General features: G+C 38.4%; 1 protein-coding gene across 1 annotated transcript; it reads right to left on the reverse strand.

The window, feature by feature from the left end:
- Positions 1-11,617: 11,617 nt before the first annotated feature.
- Rad51ap2 (RAD51 associated protein 2) lies at positions 11,618-18,572 on the reverse strand. The gene is made up of 4 exons (XM_041639358.1): positions 17,333-18,572; positions 15,479-16,978; positions 15,006-15,089; positions 11,618-11,736 (listed from the first exon to the last, which is right to left on the reverse strand). Exons 1-4 carry the CDS (start codon positions 18,570-18,572, stop codon positions 11,618-11,620), a joined length of 2,943 nt encoding a protein of 980 aa, XP_041495292.1.
- Positions 18,573-19,183: the final 611 nt, after the last annotated feature.

The following is a 19,183-nucleotide window of genomic DNA, read 5'->3' on the forward strand; positions in this document are numbered from 1 at the left end:
TGGATCACTGTTACTATAATAAATTCAGTAATAATTTGTAAAATGTTCACTTGACTCAGATATTTACAAAAACACAAACTAAGGGTTTAGGGTAAATGAAAAGAGTGGAGTAAGAATTAACCTTGGCACAAGACTATTTATATGTAGAAAAAGGATGTGACAGACTAAAGAAAACTAAAATCCATTAGTGTGTGGCATAGAGTTGAGGAAGAAATGGTGCGAGCATTCCAAAGCCCACCCCACACATTTCCACACAGAATTAGCTCAGGCGTTCTAGTCTGTAGCTCCCAGTGTCAGAACAAATAGAATGGTTTCCTCCAAAAAAAAAAAAAAAGTTGAGCCCATTAATATAAAAGTATCATGCGCCATAAATCTGCTCTCACTGGCTATCCAAGGCCTGATTTTCCAAAGCATTCATCAGCACTTGCTTCCTTACATGTCAGGGTTTCTTAGACTTGATGCTCTCACTGTTACAACAGACACAAATCTCTACCCTCCTAGAGTGCGCATTCAAATGAGGAAAGTTAGGAACCTAAGATGATGAGTAAGTGAAATACTTTCAGTAAAGTAAGTCCTCAGAAAGGCACAAACAAAGAGACATAAGGTACCTAGCCTAGTTTGCTTTTTAGTCCTGTGATAAAGACCATGACCAAAGGCAACTTGGGAAGAAAGCTTTATTTGGCTTCCAGGTTATGGTCCATCATAGAGGGAGGCCAAGGCCAGAGCTGAGCTAGAGACCATGTGAGAATATAGTTTACTGGCTTGCTTCACTTCATTTGCTCATATCTCTTTCTCATACAACCAAAGCCCATCTGTCCAGGGATGGCTCTGGCCGTGTGGACTAGGCCATCCCACATCAATCATTAACCAAGAAAATGATCCCACAGACATCCCACAGGACAGCCTGATGGAGGAATCCTCTCACTGAGATTCTCTTTCCAGGTGTGTCTAGGTTTGTGACAAGGTGACAGAAACTATGAACAGTGCCACCACAGGAATCCAGGGAGAAGACACTGGCAGTGGAGGGAGGGAGGCTTGGGAAGGCATGTTTGGAAGGTGAAATATGAACATAGACCAAGATAATGGCAACGCCTAGGATTCAGTATGGTATCTGCAGGAGGAATCTCCTGGGAGAGGATGAGTCCTCTGTTTCCAGGGCTTGACTCCCCCTGTTGGGGTGTGGGGCTGTCAAATGGCACCATGCCAAGAGCCATGTTCAGAAAAGTGAATATTCCCTCCTAATTCAAAATTCACTTACTTTCATTTTGAATAGCTCTCCTTTGGCCCGGTTTTATACATTGGAATTGATTTTCTGATCTACCAATTTAGCATGTGTTACCCAGAGAGTTGCTAATTTGCTGCGGTTTTGTTAAAGGCTGAGTTTGGCCAAACCACGGTGGACTGAGGGGATGTACGTAATGAAGAGGTTGAGAAGGTACACATTGTGCCAGGTGGCCTTCAGGGGGGCCAGCTGCCAAACAGTAGAGGAGAGGGTCAAAGGACAGGCAGCAAGAAGGCCTCCGTGTGAGCAGGCACTTCTCCCTCTGCAAGTTTCCACAGTCCAAAGTTCAGTGCTTGAGAAAGCCAAAGTGTTGTTGGGTTGTTTGTTTGTTTGTTTGTTTGTTTTGCTCTTTGGGGGCCCACAACCCAGCTCCCAAATAAATACACTGAGATTTATTCTTACTTAAGCCCAGCAGTAGCGTGGCTTGTTTCTAGCCAGATAGTCTAACTTAACTAGCTATCCCATTTCCCTTTAACTGTGTTTTACCTCTGAGTTTTTTTTAATCTCTCTTTATTCTATATATCTTGCTCTCCTTCTTACTCCATGGCTGACTGTGTGGCTGGGTGACTGGTCCCTGGTGTCCCCTCTCCTCCTTTTCTTGTTCCTCCCTCTTCTCATTTTTTCCCTAGATTTCTCCTATTTATTCTCTCTGCATGCCCATCCCACCTACCTTTTCTCCAGCCTTGTTATTTGCTGTCTCTGGAAAAAACTGGCTCTCCTTACCCAAACAGCTGTCAGTTGTGACTCCTAGGGTAGAGCGGGTACTTTATGAGCCCCTCCCACACTTGGGTTTCGACTGACTTGATCTTGTCCAGATCTTGTTTGTGTCTTGTGCAGGCAAACTCGGTCATTGTGAGCTAATGAATCCGATGACCTTGACATGTCCAGATTACAGTTTTCCAGCCCTCCTCCTTTATCTCTGGCTCTCACAACCCTGCCCTCTCTTGGGAACCACATAAGGAGAGTGTGATGCTGATGTCCCATGGAGGGCCGAGCACTCCACAGTTACCCACCCTCTGCCCTCGCACCAGCTGTGGGTCTCTGTAAAAGTTGCCATGCACTGCGAAAAGAAGCTACTCTGAGAAGGACTGAGGGCTGTGCTAATTTGTGGGCATATGATATTTAGAAGGTAGTTTTATAGTATGTCCACTTAGTACACTAATAGTAGCTGTTTCCCCTCTATGTCCTATGACCTACCCATCAATTTTTCTTGGTCAGGTTTCATAGCTGGCATGAGTTCCTTCTGAGGAGTAGGCCTTAAATCCAATCAAAGTAATTGGTTAACCCTGTAACTTGTGTGTCACTGCTTCCCAATGAGCATATCTCAGCAGGACAGTTGTTAGTGCGGCTCCCAGTGTTCACAGCTGAGGAAGAATTGACGATGTTTCTCCTTCAAGGGCCTGCATAACACCTTTTAGCACTATGAAAGTTAAGCAGGAGAGAGGATGTTTCCAGATCATCTCTGGATTGATATCTCTATGCCCTCTGTCTGTTGTGCAATGTTTTTTCAAGTCTAAGTAAGCCCTTGGCGTCTAGTTCTGGTGAGTTACCAAGAACAGTGCTTTGCTCTTGTTGTATGTGTCAGAGTCAAAGGCTCAGAGAAAGAATTTCTCAAAAGTCTCACGAATGACCATAAAATGAGAGCATCCATTGTTCGTCAGCAACTTTGTGATGTGTGCAATACCAAATACTAACTTGTTCTGAGTCCTGATATTTCAGTGTACATCTTCCTTCCCCAGAAATTTAATTTGCTTTAGATTGTCTGGCCGACTGAAATAAATTAAATTCCCAAGATTAGAAAGTACATCAAAAAGTCAAATAAGGAATTTTTGCCATAAGAGAAAGTTCATGAATAAATTCAGTGACCTAGAATTCTTCAAGGTTTTGTGTAGAAAAAACGATGAATTTTGTCCCATTAACAATTTTATAAACTTCCAGGTAAATCAAACCAAATAGAATTCTCTGCTATCTTACCCTGATCTATAAACTTAGAGCAGCTTTTCAGATGTAACTATCATCTATTTGATATAAATCCCCCTCCCAATCAAAGTAATCCTTTGCCCCTCCCCAGCACCCTGCTTGCTCTAGTCTCCATTACATGTTAATGTGATCTACTCTTCGGTTAGATTGAAACTCCACATCTTATCTATCTTTATGACCTCTTGGTACTTAGAACAATACCTCACATACACCAGATCTGAAAGGAGCACCGAGACAGTCTCACTGAATGTGACAGCCTCCATTTCACCGAGCTGATTGGTGGACAGGATCTACCTGTTTCTGCCCCTGGTCCTCCAGCACTGGGGTTACAGAGTGGTGCCACCATACCCTCATATGGGTATTAGGAGCTGAGCTCGAGTCCTCATGGTTGAGCCAGTCCTTTATCCCCTGAGCAATCCCCCATCCTCCTGTCTTGTGTATTTTATTCTACCAACAGACCGTGTTTCAAATTTGCCAATATGCAATTTATTTGTGTGCCTAAATAATTTTTGAAAATTGATTTGTACTTCAAACACAGTCTTATTCTCATTTTTCAATAGCCATTTAAAACTTTCCTTAATCTATTGTATGAGAGAAAAAAAAAACTATTAAGCACCAGAACTTTGCATTCAACTTCAAACACTTTGCTCAGCGGCACCCAAAGACACATGGGAATGCGTTGGCTGCAGCTAAGAAATCCTCCATATACTCAGCTTTAGTCAAAAACTAGAACAAATTGTAAAATTGGGAGTTTTTACCCTTCTGTTTGAGTTACGTTGTCACTCATGATAAAAGAATGCAAAAAGAAAAACTGTGTAAGATACACTTTTTAAATAAAGCAGACCTCAAAGTTCTACACATAGTAATGTGATTATGATTAATGCCTGGCTGTAAACAACACGTTAAGTGCTTCAAGTGGAAAGACCTGCATGTTTTCTCACTATGAAAAATTAAATATCATTTTCATAATTAATTTGCTTGTAGTCAAAGGTCCTGCATGAGAATACACAAAGTCCATGACACTTGTCAAAATAATCTGACCCAAACATGTGAATGTTTGAAGCCTACATTAATAAAGTAGGTATTCTGAGAAGTAAATATTTAAACCATGTGATGGATACTTCTGAGATAAAGGTAAATATTTTCATTCCCATACTTCGGAGATGGGATTTTTTTTAACTCAAGAAACTTAATGCAATTTTTTTTTCATTTATAACATGCAGGAGATTCAAAAATCTATTTTCTAAAATGTGGACAATGCTAATTACTGGGTAGTGTTGTGCCGGGAGCTGTGTTGGACACTTCATGTATACACTCTCTTAGTACTGATCCCAAGAAAATCAACCTTCACACCATATGTCTCCAGTCATGACAAGTATCAGAGCAGCTAAAAAAGTGGGTCACACCTAAGATTTTCTTCCCAGTGTACTTGAAAAAGTACGAGCAGCTATCTATTACAGTTTGTCTTATGTTATTAATGTAGACTAGCAATTAGGTTAAGAACAAGTCTCTTAGTTCAACAGATCTGAACAATTGGATGGATAGAGTCCTTTAAATGTTATTTTATAGAGGTTTGATCAATATACTATTAGAGTTTTATATATGAGAGAATTTATAAATCAAGTCTTTTATTCTGTTCCATATTAACACCACACTCTAAATAAATGTTTGCTGAAGCCATAAATACAGGAGTTAAAAAAGAGAAGGTATTTTCTGTTTAAAACACATGAAGGACGAGTTATAAGGGCTAGCCTAATCTCTATTCTTTTTTGTTTTTAACATCTTTTAGTAGTATTGTGAACTTGCAGAAATAATTAACAATACAATATGTTCTTTATTGTTTATGCTTCAAGTTTTTGTTTATATTGTTCCTTTTATTTCCCCCTTAAAAGCTCACATGACATTTGATCGACTGAGTGGATAAGCAGAGGTTGTTTTAGTGACTACAGTAACAGGACAAATGAGGAAACTTCTGGAAGCCAATGAGGCTACAAGACGCATGAAGAGAGTGGAAGAGACGCCGAAGCCTCATGACTATCTGCTTACTTTTTAATTAAAGAAGTTTATGTCTTAAGTCTTTGTCATCTTAAGTTGCATACTCTCTAAGAACCAAGAGACAAACTACAGGGCATGCTGGTTAAATCTTTGGCAGTCAATATTAGCATCGCAGTCACAGATTTCAAGGACAGAGTTCCAGGTCCCTATAGCAGGCACATCATGGTGTTTGTGACACAGACATCACAAGAGCAACAGACGGCAGTATTCCTTTATGCTGCTTAGCATTTGGGGTTTTTATTTACTAGAATTTCTTTTCAATCCTAGTATAGATGTTTATTTCAACATCTTAAAACCAACCACTTCAGTCCGTGTCACATTTCCACCCCTAAGCGTAATTCCTGCTAACAAAATAAACAAAAAACTCTGTTCTGAGACCATTTTTCAAGGCTTAATGTGTTGGAAACACCTCTGTTCACAGGGAAGCTTCTGTCAATGTTGACCTGTGATTTCCTTAAAACACAGACTCCCTATACGAAAAATCCATAAGGAAACCATTCAGGAAACACAGCCTTAATTTAAAGTGTACAATTGTTTTCTCTTTAAAAGACATTTCTAAAATGGTCTCAATGTAAGTCTACGTTAAGAAAAGATCCATTGCCTGAAAATCCACTGCTGTGGAAGCCTTAAGTGCTTAGGAAGTAAAAGGATGCACCCTTGGAAGGCTACAACATACAGGATGCTTCCAGCTCTTTGACGCTCTGGGAAGGCCAGAATGTAGTGGTAATAAAAAGACCAATGGTTGCCAGGAATTTTAGAGGGTTGAATATGAAGAAATAAACAAATGGGATAGAGGAAAATTACAAGCAAGTAAAAGTATTTTGTTTGATACTATAATGGTGGATATATGGAAGGGTATGCTCAGGAAACCTATGGAACTATACAAAACCAAAGGTGAAACCTACAGTGTATAAATCAAAGGTTTCAGTTAGCAACAATATGTGATTACTAGTTCATTATGTAGCTTGAGTAGACCTATGCAAGATGTTAATAACGAAGAAACAGGAAGCCATATGCAGAGAATCTTTACTTTTGTTCTATTTTTCTGTAAACCTGAAACTAGCCTAATAAATAAAGCCCGTTAACTTCTTTAAAAGTTAAAATTATAAAAATGTTAATGGCCTATAAAAAACTGTGCTCTCATTTCTTAACAAGAGTTTTGATCTACCAAGCATTTATAGCTCTTAGACAAATTCATTTGTGGTCTATACAACTTTACTATCCTGTCTATTTAAGAATTACTGGTGTTGTAATATTTTACTTCTTTGTAATCACTTTCAAAGTTCTTTGCATGCAGTACACAAAGTATTCTGGATTCAATTTCACGCTATGATTTTTTATTAAATTAAATAAACTTCCCTGTTAAAAATAATTTTAATATTAAAGTTTGAGCTACAGAGATGGCTTAATCGTTAACAGCATGTACTGCATCTCCAGAGGACCTGAGTTCTATTCGCACCAACCACATTAGGTGGTTCACAACTATCTGTAACTCTAGCTCCAAGCCAGAGCCTCTATGGGTACCTATATTCATGTGAACATACTTATACTTAATTAAAAATGTAATAACAATATTTTTAAAGTATGTATAAATCAAATTAGTATTAGGAGAAATGAATCACTATATACCTCAAAATTGAGCTATACTTTAATGTTAACAAAGTTAACAACAAATTAAAATTTTGCACCAATAAGTTTGTGGTTTGTCATTCTCTACCACCAGCCACAAAAAAAGAGGGGAAATAAGAGATGGACAGAGATATTTATATGAGAATGTATATTAAAATATTGGTATAACTTGCTACTAAGATGATTTGAAAAAGGTAAGTGCCAACTGGAAAACTGATCTTCCCAGCTAACAGCGAAAGTATCAATTGGCTCCACACTTGGTTCTTACAAATAAGCAGCCTCCAAATGTGTATTATTGATGCCAATCCTACGAAGTATTTTGCAACTTCTCCTGCTCATGAAAGCAGCTCCTGGCTGATGGTGGTGATGACAGCGACAATGAAGGGGTCATTCTATACATCAAGAACAATGGGCGTAGATGTATGAGATAGTGTTTTGTAGCATAAACTCTAAACAATATGGAGAGAAACAACTTTTCAGAGTATTCATTTTTTTCCTATCAATGAAAATATACAAATGTTTTCAAAAAGTTTGCTGAAAACCAATAAAAGAAAATAAGTGCCTCATGCAATTTAAGTAGGTTTTAGTCATATGAAAGGATAGTTTTACAACACACTAGAGAAAAGGAAAGTTTTACTTCGATGCTGGCCAAATAATAAAAAGAATACAGAATCAGAAAAAAAAAAGAGAGTTAAGATGGGTATAGAGGTCCGTGCTTTTAATCTGAGCATTTGGAAGGCAGAGGTAGAAGGATCAGGGGTTAGATTTCAGCCTGGCAACATGAGACTCTCAGAAGAGAGGGAAGGAAGGGCTAAAGGAGGGGAGGAGGGAATCAGAGAAGGAGGGAGGGAAAGAAGAGGGGAAAGGAAAGAAAAGGAGAGAAAAGAGTGACAACAAGCATTCCACTGGTGACATCATTTGTATTTACTTGTCTTTTCTTCTAAAGAGAAATGTTATAAACTCCTAGACTTATAAATATAAACTCAAACATAGGAACATGAAGTAAACATTAAGTGATATAATAAGTACTATATTTATAGGTATATAATCAGTAAATATTGTCATTATGTTGTAGTAGGAGCAGCGGGGCTGCGTCCCTGGCACCCAGCCGCCCCCATGGCTAGCTTATGCCCCGAAATAATTACACAGAAACTGTATTCTTTTAAACACTGCCTGGCCCATTAGTTCCAGCCTCTTATTGGCTAGCTCTTACACATCGATCTAACCCATTTCTAATATCCCTGTAACACCACGAGGTGTCTTACCAGGGAAGATCTTAACCTGCGTCTGTGTCCGGTAGGAGAATCAGGCGACTCCTTGACTCAGTTTCTTTCTCCCAGCATTCTGTTCTGTTTACTCCGCCTACCTAATTTTATGTCCTATTAAAGGGCCAAGGCAGTCTCTTTATTTAACCAATGAAATTAACACAAAACAGAAGACTCTCCCCCATCATCATTACAATGCCCTGGTTCAGATAAGGGAAGAGGCAGCAGGAGTGACATCAATGCCTGGTGAATGAAATGTGGTAAGTATTCTAGTCATTCAGGTGATGCAGCAGGAAATCGTCAGGAACTTGGAGGCAGTGGGTAGGATAAGAACAGGAAAAGACTTAAACAGGTAACTGAGAAGAGTACCCAGGAGAGTAACGACTGTGGGCAAATGAGAAAACACTAGCTGGGAGAAAGTAGATCATCAGTAAGCTAGTTTAGTTGTAAGGTGTTGTGGTATAGTCAGTCTCAAAAGCTGCATTAGGTAAGTCCCCATTATAAAAGTCCGGAATATAAAAGAAGGCATGTATTTAAAAATGCAGTAGGAGGAAGAGTCCATCAACTTCCCAGTGTGCAGTGCATGTCAAGAAATAGGACTGCATGAAAACCGTTGCGATTCTAGGCAACCTGAACTCATGCTAATGACCCATAGCCCCAGAACCCGTGTAAAAGGAAGAGTCAGCAGTGTGCGCCTGCAATCCCAGCCTCCCCATTCTTCAGGATTCTCCTGAATCCTCAGAAGCTCACTGCTGAGCTAGTCTGGCATGTGCAGCAACAAAAGAGACCTTATCTCAAACAAGAAGGAAGATGAGAACCACAAACCACACCTGAGATTGTTGCCTGGCCCCTACACATGCACACATGCCCCCAGAAACATGTATGCTTATACAAACACACACAGATATACCCAAAAATAAGTATGAAATATTTTTTAGAAAAACATTACAGCTGAAAGTTTTGAGTCTCAGGCAGACTTCCTGTCTCTACAGTTTCATGCTTTATAATCATAAGTCATTTAATTCACAATTAAAACGGAGAAAGTAATCATGCCTAACAAGGTTACTTAAAGAATAAATGGTCCAATATATGTAAAGACAGTAGTGAAAATGCATATCTAATAAAAAAGGTGCCTTCAAAATATTGAGCTATTGAAATTAGAATTTGAGAAATTTTGCTGTCAAAATTATTGAGTTGAGAGCTGATGGAAATGGTAAAGTTGTGTGCCTGACAGCCTGAGCTCAGTTCCCAGGGACCAACACCACGGAAGGAGAGAGCAACTGACTTCCGAAAGCTGTCCTTTGACGTCCACACATGTGCATCATGCACACAGAATCACTTATGAAGAACTTTTAAAAGGGAAACAGATGGACCATATGGTCCCATTCACTGAAATATAGATATTTCATTAAAAATCATAATAAAGAATGGCTCTCTAAACTCTGTATGTATAAAAATCAGATCACTTAATCTTTAAAGAACCTCTTTGTGAGACACAATTACTAACTCCATTGTGAGTTAAATGACTTAGGGTCATAAAGTAAAAAATTTTTGAAAAAGTAAAAACTAAGAATTGTTGCTCTAAGAATTAATACATTTGGGCTTGAAATATAGCTTAGTGGTCAATGTTTTGTCTAGCATGCGTGAGGCCCTGAGTTCAGTCCCCAGCACCGCAAAAGCAAATTAGCTAGCTAAATAAAGATGAATGTAATTTTAGTTAAAATGTCAAACTAGCTAAACTTTCTTTTAACCTTTCAAAAGTGTTTCTTTAACAGTGAAAACTACATAACACTCCTAAATTGGCCACAAACTGAGACTAGATAAACCACAGGCCGGGGAAACCTACACTATTACTCTCCTACAGGAAAATAGCAATAAAACAGCTCCTAATGATGTATTGCTATGCTGACAGCCCACAGCATCACTCAGCCATCATCAGAGAAGCTACTTCTTGCAGAAGACGGTAATTAACAAAAGAATCCACAATTGGACAATGTGCAGAGAGTGATTTTGGTGATTTTGAATCATTTAGTCTTTTTTTTTAACATACCAATGCCAGTTCTTCCTCTCTCTTCTCCTCTCCTCCTGCTCCCTGTCCCTCTCTCCCCCACCCCACACCCTATACCTTTTCCCCACGCACCCCCATCCACTCCTCAGTGAGAGTAAGGCCTCCCCTGGGAACAATTCTGCCTTCAAATGCTTGCATTCCAGGATTAGTGAGATGGTTAGTCAGTTAACAACACTGACTAACGGCTTTTCTAGGAGACCCACGTTAAATCCCTAGCACCAAGCTGGCTGTTCACAGTTGTCTGGACTCCCATTCCAGGGAACCTGATGGCTTCTTCTAGTCTTCAAAGGCACTGCATGCCCTTGGTGCACAAAGAGGCATTCAGACAAAACGGTCATATATTCAAGAATAATGATTTAAAGAAAGCAAAGAAAAAAAGCTTTCACTTAAAGCAGCGAGTGGGTGGAGGAATTTCAAGCAGAATGTTGGAGTTGGAAAGTGTTCAGTGCAGGAAGAATAGAGCCAAAGTTGAGGTTGAATTTTGTGGATCTGAGAACATTTGCTGGTGATCATCTAATCCAGCCATATTTGTATTCTGAATTGATGTATTTCAGCTTACTTTTGGATGTATTTGCAAAATGTACCGAGTGAAGTAACCCTGGCCTTGTTTGCTGTTCTTGCGTTTTCTTTTTCTTGATGCTTCTTTCTTTCCTTACCGTTTTTCTAAATATGTCAATGTTATTTACTTGTCTAGCATTTTTAAATTTTGCTTTATTCTATTGATAGTTATTTTGAAAATATGTGTATTCTTTATTTCTCTACAAATTTCAAGGACAGGAAGGAAGCTACAGCTCAGGGCAGTATTCTGAAAACAAGAGAGTCAAGAAGAGTTCAAGGTCAGCAGCAGCAGCTGCAGAGGGAGTTTGATACCAGCCTGAATTACAAGATATCCTATCTGAAGGAAGACAAGGAATGGAGGGGGGGAGGAAAAGAAGGAGGAGAGGAGGGAGGGAGAGAGGGAGGAAGAGCAGAACCTATACACCCGACAAAATGTAGAGTAGGGTAGAACACTGGTTCATTACCTTTTTATGAGCCAAAAAGTAGAAGTTATAGATTTTTCTTTAAAAAATTTATGAAAATTAAGATGCTGAAATGGTTTATAAGACATGAAAATACTTTAATGTGTATATTGATCATGAGACAGGAAAATATCATTGAAAGTTTTCTTTTAATGCTAATAAAATAATCTACACACAAAAGAACCTCTCTATATTTTATATAGAAAGCATAAAATCTGCAAGCTGAAGAAAACACTTCTACAAAGCAAGAAATAAAACATTCCTAGACCTGCTGAGCTGTTAAAGCCCAGGAGTTTCTTCTGAGTCCTTAACAGCCCATTCATTTCAGATAAGGATGGAGCTGTTTCAGCCTAGCTCTTCTCGACAAGCCGACTCTAATTGGACGGTTGCACGTCTTAAGAGGCTGTACTCTGGAAATGCCATGTGACAAATGACTGCCTGCAAAGATGACAACATAATTTACTGACAAAAGCAAAAATTACCAATATGTTTAAAAGTCCTTACTCTAATCATGATACTAGCCACATTTATTAGGGATTTACACACCATTCACTAGTGCATTAGTGCAATTAATCCTGTTATATTCAGTTCTATAACATGGGAAGGTAAGTACAGGAAGACTAAGAAACCTGTATATATATATATATATATATATATATATATCACTTACCTAAGATCAGTATTCCAGTCAGGAACTCTGACACAAGAGCAATAAACTCAAGAACTAATTAAGATTTTAGCCAAATTGATACTGTACTTTATGAGTGTCATTTTCAATTAGAAGCTAAGCAATTCTGTCCTGTTGTTAGTAGTTATACTTGGTTTCTAATAGAAATTGTTTTTTAATAGAATACAAGTGTAATTACAGCTATGGATTACTCTGATTTTTAGTTTTATTTAACATAACACTATATCATTTTCTAAGAAATCTGAATGTTTCACAGAGCTGTTTTTCTCTCAGGATCACTTAACTTACACACATAGATATGATGCATTACCTTTAAGAAGTTTTATTCCCATATAAACTATATAGTACATTTGTAAGACTCAAATATAAATTGGGATTTAGTAAATTAGTGTGACTTTAATACTCCATTATACTAAAAACACTGTCATCAACCCATTCATGACATTTGATAAAACCATTTTGTTAAATCTAACAAAAGTTAAACATCATAATTTCAATGCTGAGCAAATCAAATATACCTATGTAAACACTTATGAAACAGAATCCTAATTTAAAGCACATATTAATAAGGTAAAAAACAAGTAAACACTCCAAAAAGCTGCATACCATTTTATACTCAATTTACCATTAAAAATATAAATTTAATGATAAGCAAAAATATTATTACTGGACTTTTATAAAGTTTTAAACTTACTGGGATGCCCAAATCAGACAAAATTATGGGGTCATGATGATATGCTATATTTGGTTATATATTAGAAAATTTTAGGAGTTTTGCATAAAATGAATTTTTCATTAACAGATTATTTTAGAACAAAGCCAAAATTAGTAATATATTTCTTTTTCAAAGTATGCCTTTCCCTTTTACATTTAATGTAACAGTGACTTATGGTAATTTTGCAATGGATGGAAAGTGGCTATACTAATTTCCATCAGTAGTAGGTCCTTTGTACAATGATGACCTGTTTCATTAAGCTATGATGTTGGTAATACATCCCTTTGAAGAATAAAACATGATCCTTTTCTTATTGCTATATTTTTTGATTAATTTATTGTTAACCTTTTAAAAATATAAACATTCCAGAATATTGTGAGGAATTTTTCTTAAAAGTCAGTATTTAAAAACATGTCATAAAGCCTGGTGGTGGTAGCACACTCCTTTAATCCCAGCACTTGGGAGGCAGAGGCAGGTGAATCTCTGAATTCCAGGCCAGCCTGGTCTACAGAGTGAGTTCCAGGACAGTCAAGGCTGCACAGGTGTGGTCAGCATCCTAGCAAACATCTGCCTCTGCAGCTCTAGGAGGGTGCTCAAAATTCAGAATCTCAGAGCTTGGTTACAGTGGAAACAGAATCCTATAACACAATCTTCAGAAGATTCACAAACACAATAAAGTCAGAACAATACTGGCCTAAACGACATATAAAATACCTGGTGAAGCTGGCCAGTGGTGGAACACGCTTTTAATCCCAGCATTTGGGAAGCAGAGGCAGGCGGATCTCTGTGAGTTTGAGGCCAGCCTGGTCTACAAGAGCTAGTTCCAGAACAGGCACCAAAGCTACAGAGAAACCCTGTCTCGAAAAAAAAAAAACAAATTAAAAAAATACCTGGTGAACTGGCAGCTGCCACATAACATGCAACAATGTGGATGTGTGTTCCTGACCTCTTTGTATTCTACATCAAATTAGGTTCCTAAATCCAAATGTTCCCTGTCTTTCTAGGAAGAAGCAACTGCATCCTGACCAATATGGCTCTTTAGACTCATAGATTATCAGTCCCCTGGTGATCACGTGTTCTCAGGGGAGAAGAGAATTTTGATCTGTCAGGCATCAGCTAATTTCAAAGATCAAGTCACTGAAGATTGAGACAAAATGAAGGAGCTGGAGATAGCATTTTTCTGATGATGTAAAGACATAAATATATATATATATATATATATATATATATATATTTGAGAAATGGTGCCTCACTGACCGCATTTGAGTAAATATATTTTCCTTGCAATGTAGCCTTTTTGGATTTAATATTGTCATGTAAATGTATTACAAGACTAACTTCACCTTGTTCCCTAATTTCAATCCTATCCTTATCTAAACTCATTGGTAGATAGAATAAATACTAGTCCTATTTTTGTATTATTTTGATACTGAAAAGTTCTTAGGTGTTATTCGGAATTGTTTGATTTTTCTTTGGTTGTTTTTTAATAGCAATTAAAAATAAAATTATAATAGCTACATTCAAAAATTATGTCAACACCTAAAAATAATAAGTAACTGCTATAATATTGGTTTCTGACCTCAAACGTATACCAGAGTCTCTTGTCAATGTAGTGCTGGGATTAAAGCATGATCCATAATACCCATATCAGTATTATTAAATTATTTATATTCATAAAATATCTACTTGAGAGGCTCTATAAAGGTATAAAATATGAAGCAGTGGTTCTCAATCTTCCTAATGCTGTAAGCCCTTAACACAGTTCCTCATATTGTGACTCTCAACCATAAAATTATTTCATTGCTACTTCATAACTCTAATTTTGCTACTGTAATGAATCATAATATAGATATCTGATATGCAGGGTATCTTATGTGGAAGTCCTGTGAAAGGATCCATTCAACCCCCAAAGGAGTCACAATACACAGATTGGGAACCAATGGTATAGAACATAATTTGGAGTGGCATTTCAAGAATGGTGATCCACCTGGGATGGATTCTCTTTTGTTTAGTATTTTGCCAACTAATAGTACATATGTAATGAATCTCACATTTAAAACACGTCTTATCACTTAGGCTCAGTAGTGTACTGTCATACACTACTGCAAATATTAGTACATACTTTCAGAGGGCATTTCCAGTATTATTTTAATTTTTAACCAGATTCTAAATTGAAATTAGTAACATCACTATTTTTAAAGTATAAAATTTTGTACTTGTTTTCTATCAACCAAAGTATTTTCATCATGCTAAGACAATATGACAGGCATCTTAAAACATATTCTAAAAAGTAACAGATCTTACCTCCCTTCAATAAATAATCATTCTTTTCGTTTTTACATTCCTCAGCAGAAAAGGCAGGACTTTTGTGGAAAGGTTTCTTATAATCTGAAAATAAAGACTAACATATTATGGCCCAAGCTAACTTTTATGTCATTTCAGTGACTAGCTGGTTATAGCCCTTTCTAGAGAAAGTAACTTTGCTATACAAATGTTAACAATATTGGCAAACTGTTTGTATAAATACTGACTTCAATTGGCTCCAAATATTTAGAAAAATTTAATAAGACTTTGGAGCTTTTCTTAAAATTTAAGTGACTTGTTTTTTTCAACTTCGGTTTATTGCCTAACATTTTAATGGGTCTCTGTTGGAAATAACATACATTCATGAAGCCTCTTCTATTTTATTTGCTGCCAAAAATTATATATTTTCCTTACACAAGAAAAAAACACTAACTTTTTATCACGAGTAAGAAATTTTAAAATAAGTGTCATACCTTCCTCAGGAGTAGAATGAAGGGATTCTTCCTCTGATCTTGGACAGCAATATTCATTTGGAACTGCCTGTCCCCCATGAGTAGGGATTGTTTTCCAATTAAATAAACATTGGTGTCTTTTATGCAAGTTGGAGCCTGCTCTCAAATCAAGGGGCAAAGCAGGTGCATTTCTTTTGTTGGTTTCAACCATTTCCAAATCTTTTTCTATCTCCATTCTTGCGTCCTTAACATCATTACTTTCTCCAAAGTAATTTTCTTTCTTATTGTTTGTTTCTGCTGTACTTGGAATTTCATTTTCTTTACTAATTTCATGAAACATACGAAGCTCTTCAAGTACAAAATCAAATTTACTCTTCATCTCGAAATCCTTTGCTATTGGCAGAGTTTCTGTTGCTAAACATGGAGCAGCTAAGCCCTGAAAACATTCATTGTTCTCTCCACTTGAATCACTTTCAAACTGATGATCAACATATAATGTAGAGTCATTCTCTGGATGAAAACGCGCTAAATTAGCTAACTTGCCTTCTTGCAAAATGTCTCCAGTCTCTTTTGTGTTAGCTCCACTATTTTGATTAGCAGATGTAGTTTCTCTCACATTTACGTCCTTACTCACTCGCGAAGCTACCTGCACTGAAGACACACTTTCGATTTGGGGAGAACTATCCTCTTTTTTCTCTATGCCGATAGCTTTATGAACTTGGAAACTACTTGAACTTTCAGTGATCTTGACATACTTCTTCAAAATAAAATCATATATTTTCCATTCTATGTCATCTAGCAAGTTCTCCAAGCTGGACTTCTGAGTTATCACCATAGCATTTATCTGATCACTGTGTATTTTATTTTCGTTTAACAATGTGCTCAGTTGCCTAGCATTAAAGATATGTTCAAATGCGATCTGAAAAATAGAATGAGGGGTCTTTTGCTTCTGCTTCCTTTCAATATCTAAATCTTTATTGGACATACCACTTTCATAGTATTTTTCACTAGTATGTCCACAGTTATTCTGTATAAGTAGCATATCAGATTTCACACGTGTGCTAGCAATACCAAAACTATAGTAAGCCCAATTCTCCACATTTAGGAACTGCTCAGAACAACTTGCCTTCTCATAACTAGGCTCTTTTGACAAAGAAAGTCTTTCCGTGTCCTCAAAATCCAGTAAAAGAGGAACATTTTCATGAGGTTTGTAAATTAGAAACCTTTTAGTTGCTATACTAAGAGAGCTGATGCTGTGTTTCTGAGCCCCTTCAAGAACATGCTCCATTTTAAATAGCTTTCTTTTCTTTGCCATAGATTTTGTGTTGTTTACTAATGGTCTTGAAGAAATGAATATCCTTGTTAGATATACAACATGACTTTCCTTTATAATATTTTTCAAATAATTCAAATGCGCTAAACATTTGAAGATGCAACCCTCTTCTGAGTCATCTCCATTTCTTATGAAAGAAACAAAGTGATTGAGCAAAGAAACTATATTTGTTTTCAGAATGATATTATGGAGTTCTGAAATGTTATTTTGCAAGAATTTGCTCAAAATGCCACTCTTTTGAATATCAATCTTTTCACATGTCAGCATTTGATGGCAGGTCAAAGTACTACCATCGTTATTTCTGGATATGTATTTCTGCATAGTATAGTGCCTCAGCTGTAGTATATTGGCATTTTCATCTTTACCATTAAACCAAACAATCTTTATTAAATTGGGGGAAGTACCCAGAGTTCCTATCACCGGAGTACTTGACTGTGGTTCATGCACATCCCTGACTTTTGCATTGTGATAGTCTCCCTTGTTGAAAAGGTCAGTCTCTAGTAACTGTGCCAAATTTGAATTTTCTCTAAGTTTTTTCATAGTTTCACAGATAACCCTAAAATTTTTCTTTATCCAACAATTTTGTCTTTTCCTTTTCAAAATAGCTCTGTTAGAGTCCCAGCTTTGAGATTCTTCTTGTCTGGTAGGTAGGTAGCCGTCTAGATTCCTTTCTGTTCCCTCCCAGTTAGCATCTTCTAGTGTTAGAATGGAATTCTTGCTGGAGTATCTTACATCACCCTCGAAACTACCACGGTGACAGCAGTTTAAAGTGATCGAGTCTATTTCCCCTTCAACAGGGAGTGACTGCTGTTGACTTTCATAATAGCCACAAAAATCATTTTCCACAAATACAATTTTTTTATCATTCTGAAACTTTTGTTTCTTAGCATCAGGTCTATTTTGGGACCCGAAAATGTTTGTGAAATCCCTAGCATATGCCACAACTTTGTCATTCTTTTTCTTTGCTATTTCCTTTAAATAGACAAAGGACATGTTGCTATTTAAATCCCTTGGGAACTCAGGGGAAATTATTGTGATGTTATCTCTAAAATAACCGGGTTTGGCGCTTCCCAAGCAGGCCTGGTTTTGAAGTCTTGGTATTTTTAGTGTGGATGATGAAATGTTTTCTTTTTTCTCTGAGGTTATGCCACTGACAACTTTACATCTGTCCTTAAGGTCATGTAATGTTGGCTTAGTTTCCTCAGAAAATGTAACATCTAGAAATGGACTTCCTGGCTGTCTCACAGAATTCTTTTCATTCAGAGAAGTTCCCTTCCCCGGGGCAGGAAGTTCTTCAGGCTCAGGTTTGACTCTTTGGATACCGGGCATGGAGGTGTTGGGTGGAACGGGACTCACTTCTGCTGGGTCATCATGGCGCACACCTAGAGCCTCCCTAACCTCCTGCGGCCCCGGTTCCTGAGACTTTTCTTGAGCCCTCGAACAACCTGTTCTTCCTGAGACTCCAGACTGCCAACAGCTCTGCGTCTGGAATGTTCTGTCCTGCCACCCCGGGCCACACCGCTGCCTCCCGCCGCCTGAGCTGCCCGGGTTCTTTGGAATGAGGAACGCTGGGAAGGGTCTGGGCGACCACTCCCAGACTTTTTCTACCTCAGACAAGCGAGGCACCACAAGCAGCGGCCACGCCGCCGCCGAGACGCCGGCAGGCTCCTCCAGACGAGGCCGCTTGCTGCTCGGTGGCGTCGCAGCGGGGTCCTCGGGAGGCCGTGTGGAGGGGACAGGCCGGGCAGGGCCTGCAGGCCACGCGGGGCGCGACAGTGACATGTCCGCTACCACAGCCGGCACCTGCTCAGGTCCCCGCCGCGCTTCAGCCCCTTTAAAGGACGGGAGCGGATCAGCCCCGCCCCCTGCTCCGCCCCTGCCCCGCCCCCGAGGCTAGACTTAGGCAGTCTACCGCGGTCTCGCCACACCCTAGCAACGCCCCCGTCACGCCCCCTAGGGGCTCCGCCCCCACCGTGTCTACAAAGCCCAGAGCGCTTGGACCGTTACACCCTCTATTTTTTAGCGACTTTGAGAAGCTGTTCTACCTGTTTTCCGCCTTCTCTGCGGTAGAATTGAGAGGGCGGGGGATGGGCGATCAGAATCTGTCTCTGTTTACAGTGTTGTGAGAGCCGCCTTACGTTTTTCAAGTTCAAAAACGGGTGTTCTCTGAAGCAGTTTCTCAGTTTTTTTTTTTCAGGAGGCTTGTCTCATGAAATCCCAGGACACTGTCAACGCCAAACCAACAATCTTTAGATCTGGAAATAATTTTTTTTCGAAAAAAAATCACAGCTATACTTAAAATCAGATTTCCCACTGTATTAAAATAAAAATAAGTATCTGTGGAGAAGGCTCTGTCTGGTACTTAACAGTCTCAATATTTTGAGGAAATGGAC

Source organism: Microtus oregoni, unplaced genomic scaffold (assembly GCF_018167655.1).
Source record: "Microtus oregoni isolate MIOR12 unplaced genomic scaffold, Mior012 000058F_ref0000040, whole genome shotgun sequence".
In the NCBI taxonomy this organism is placed as follows: Eukaryota; Metazoa; Chordata; class Mammalia; order Rodentia; family Cricetidae; genus Microtus; species Microtus oregoni.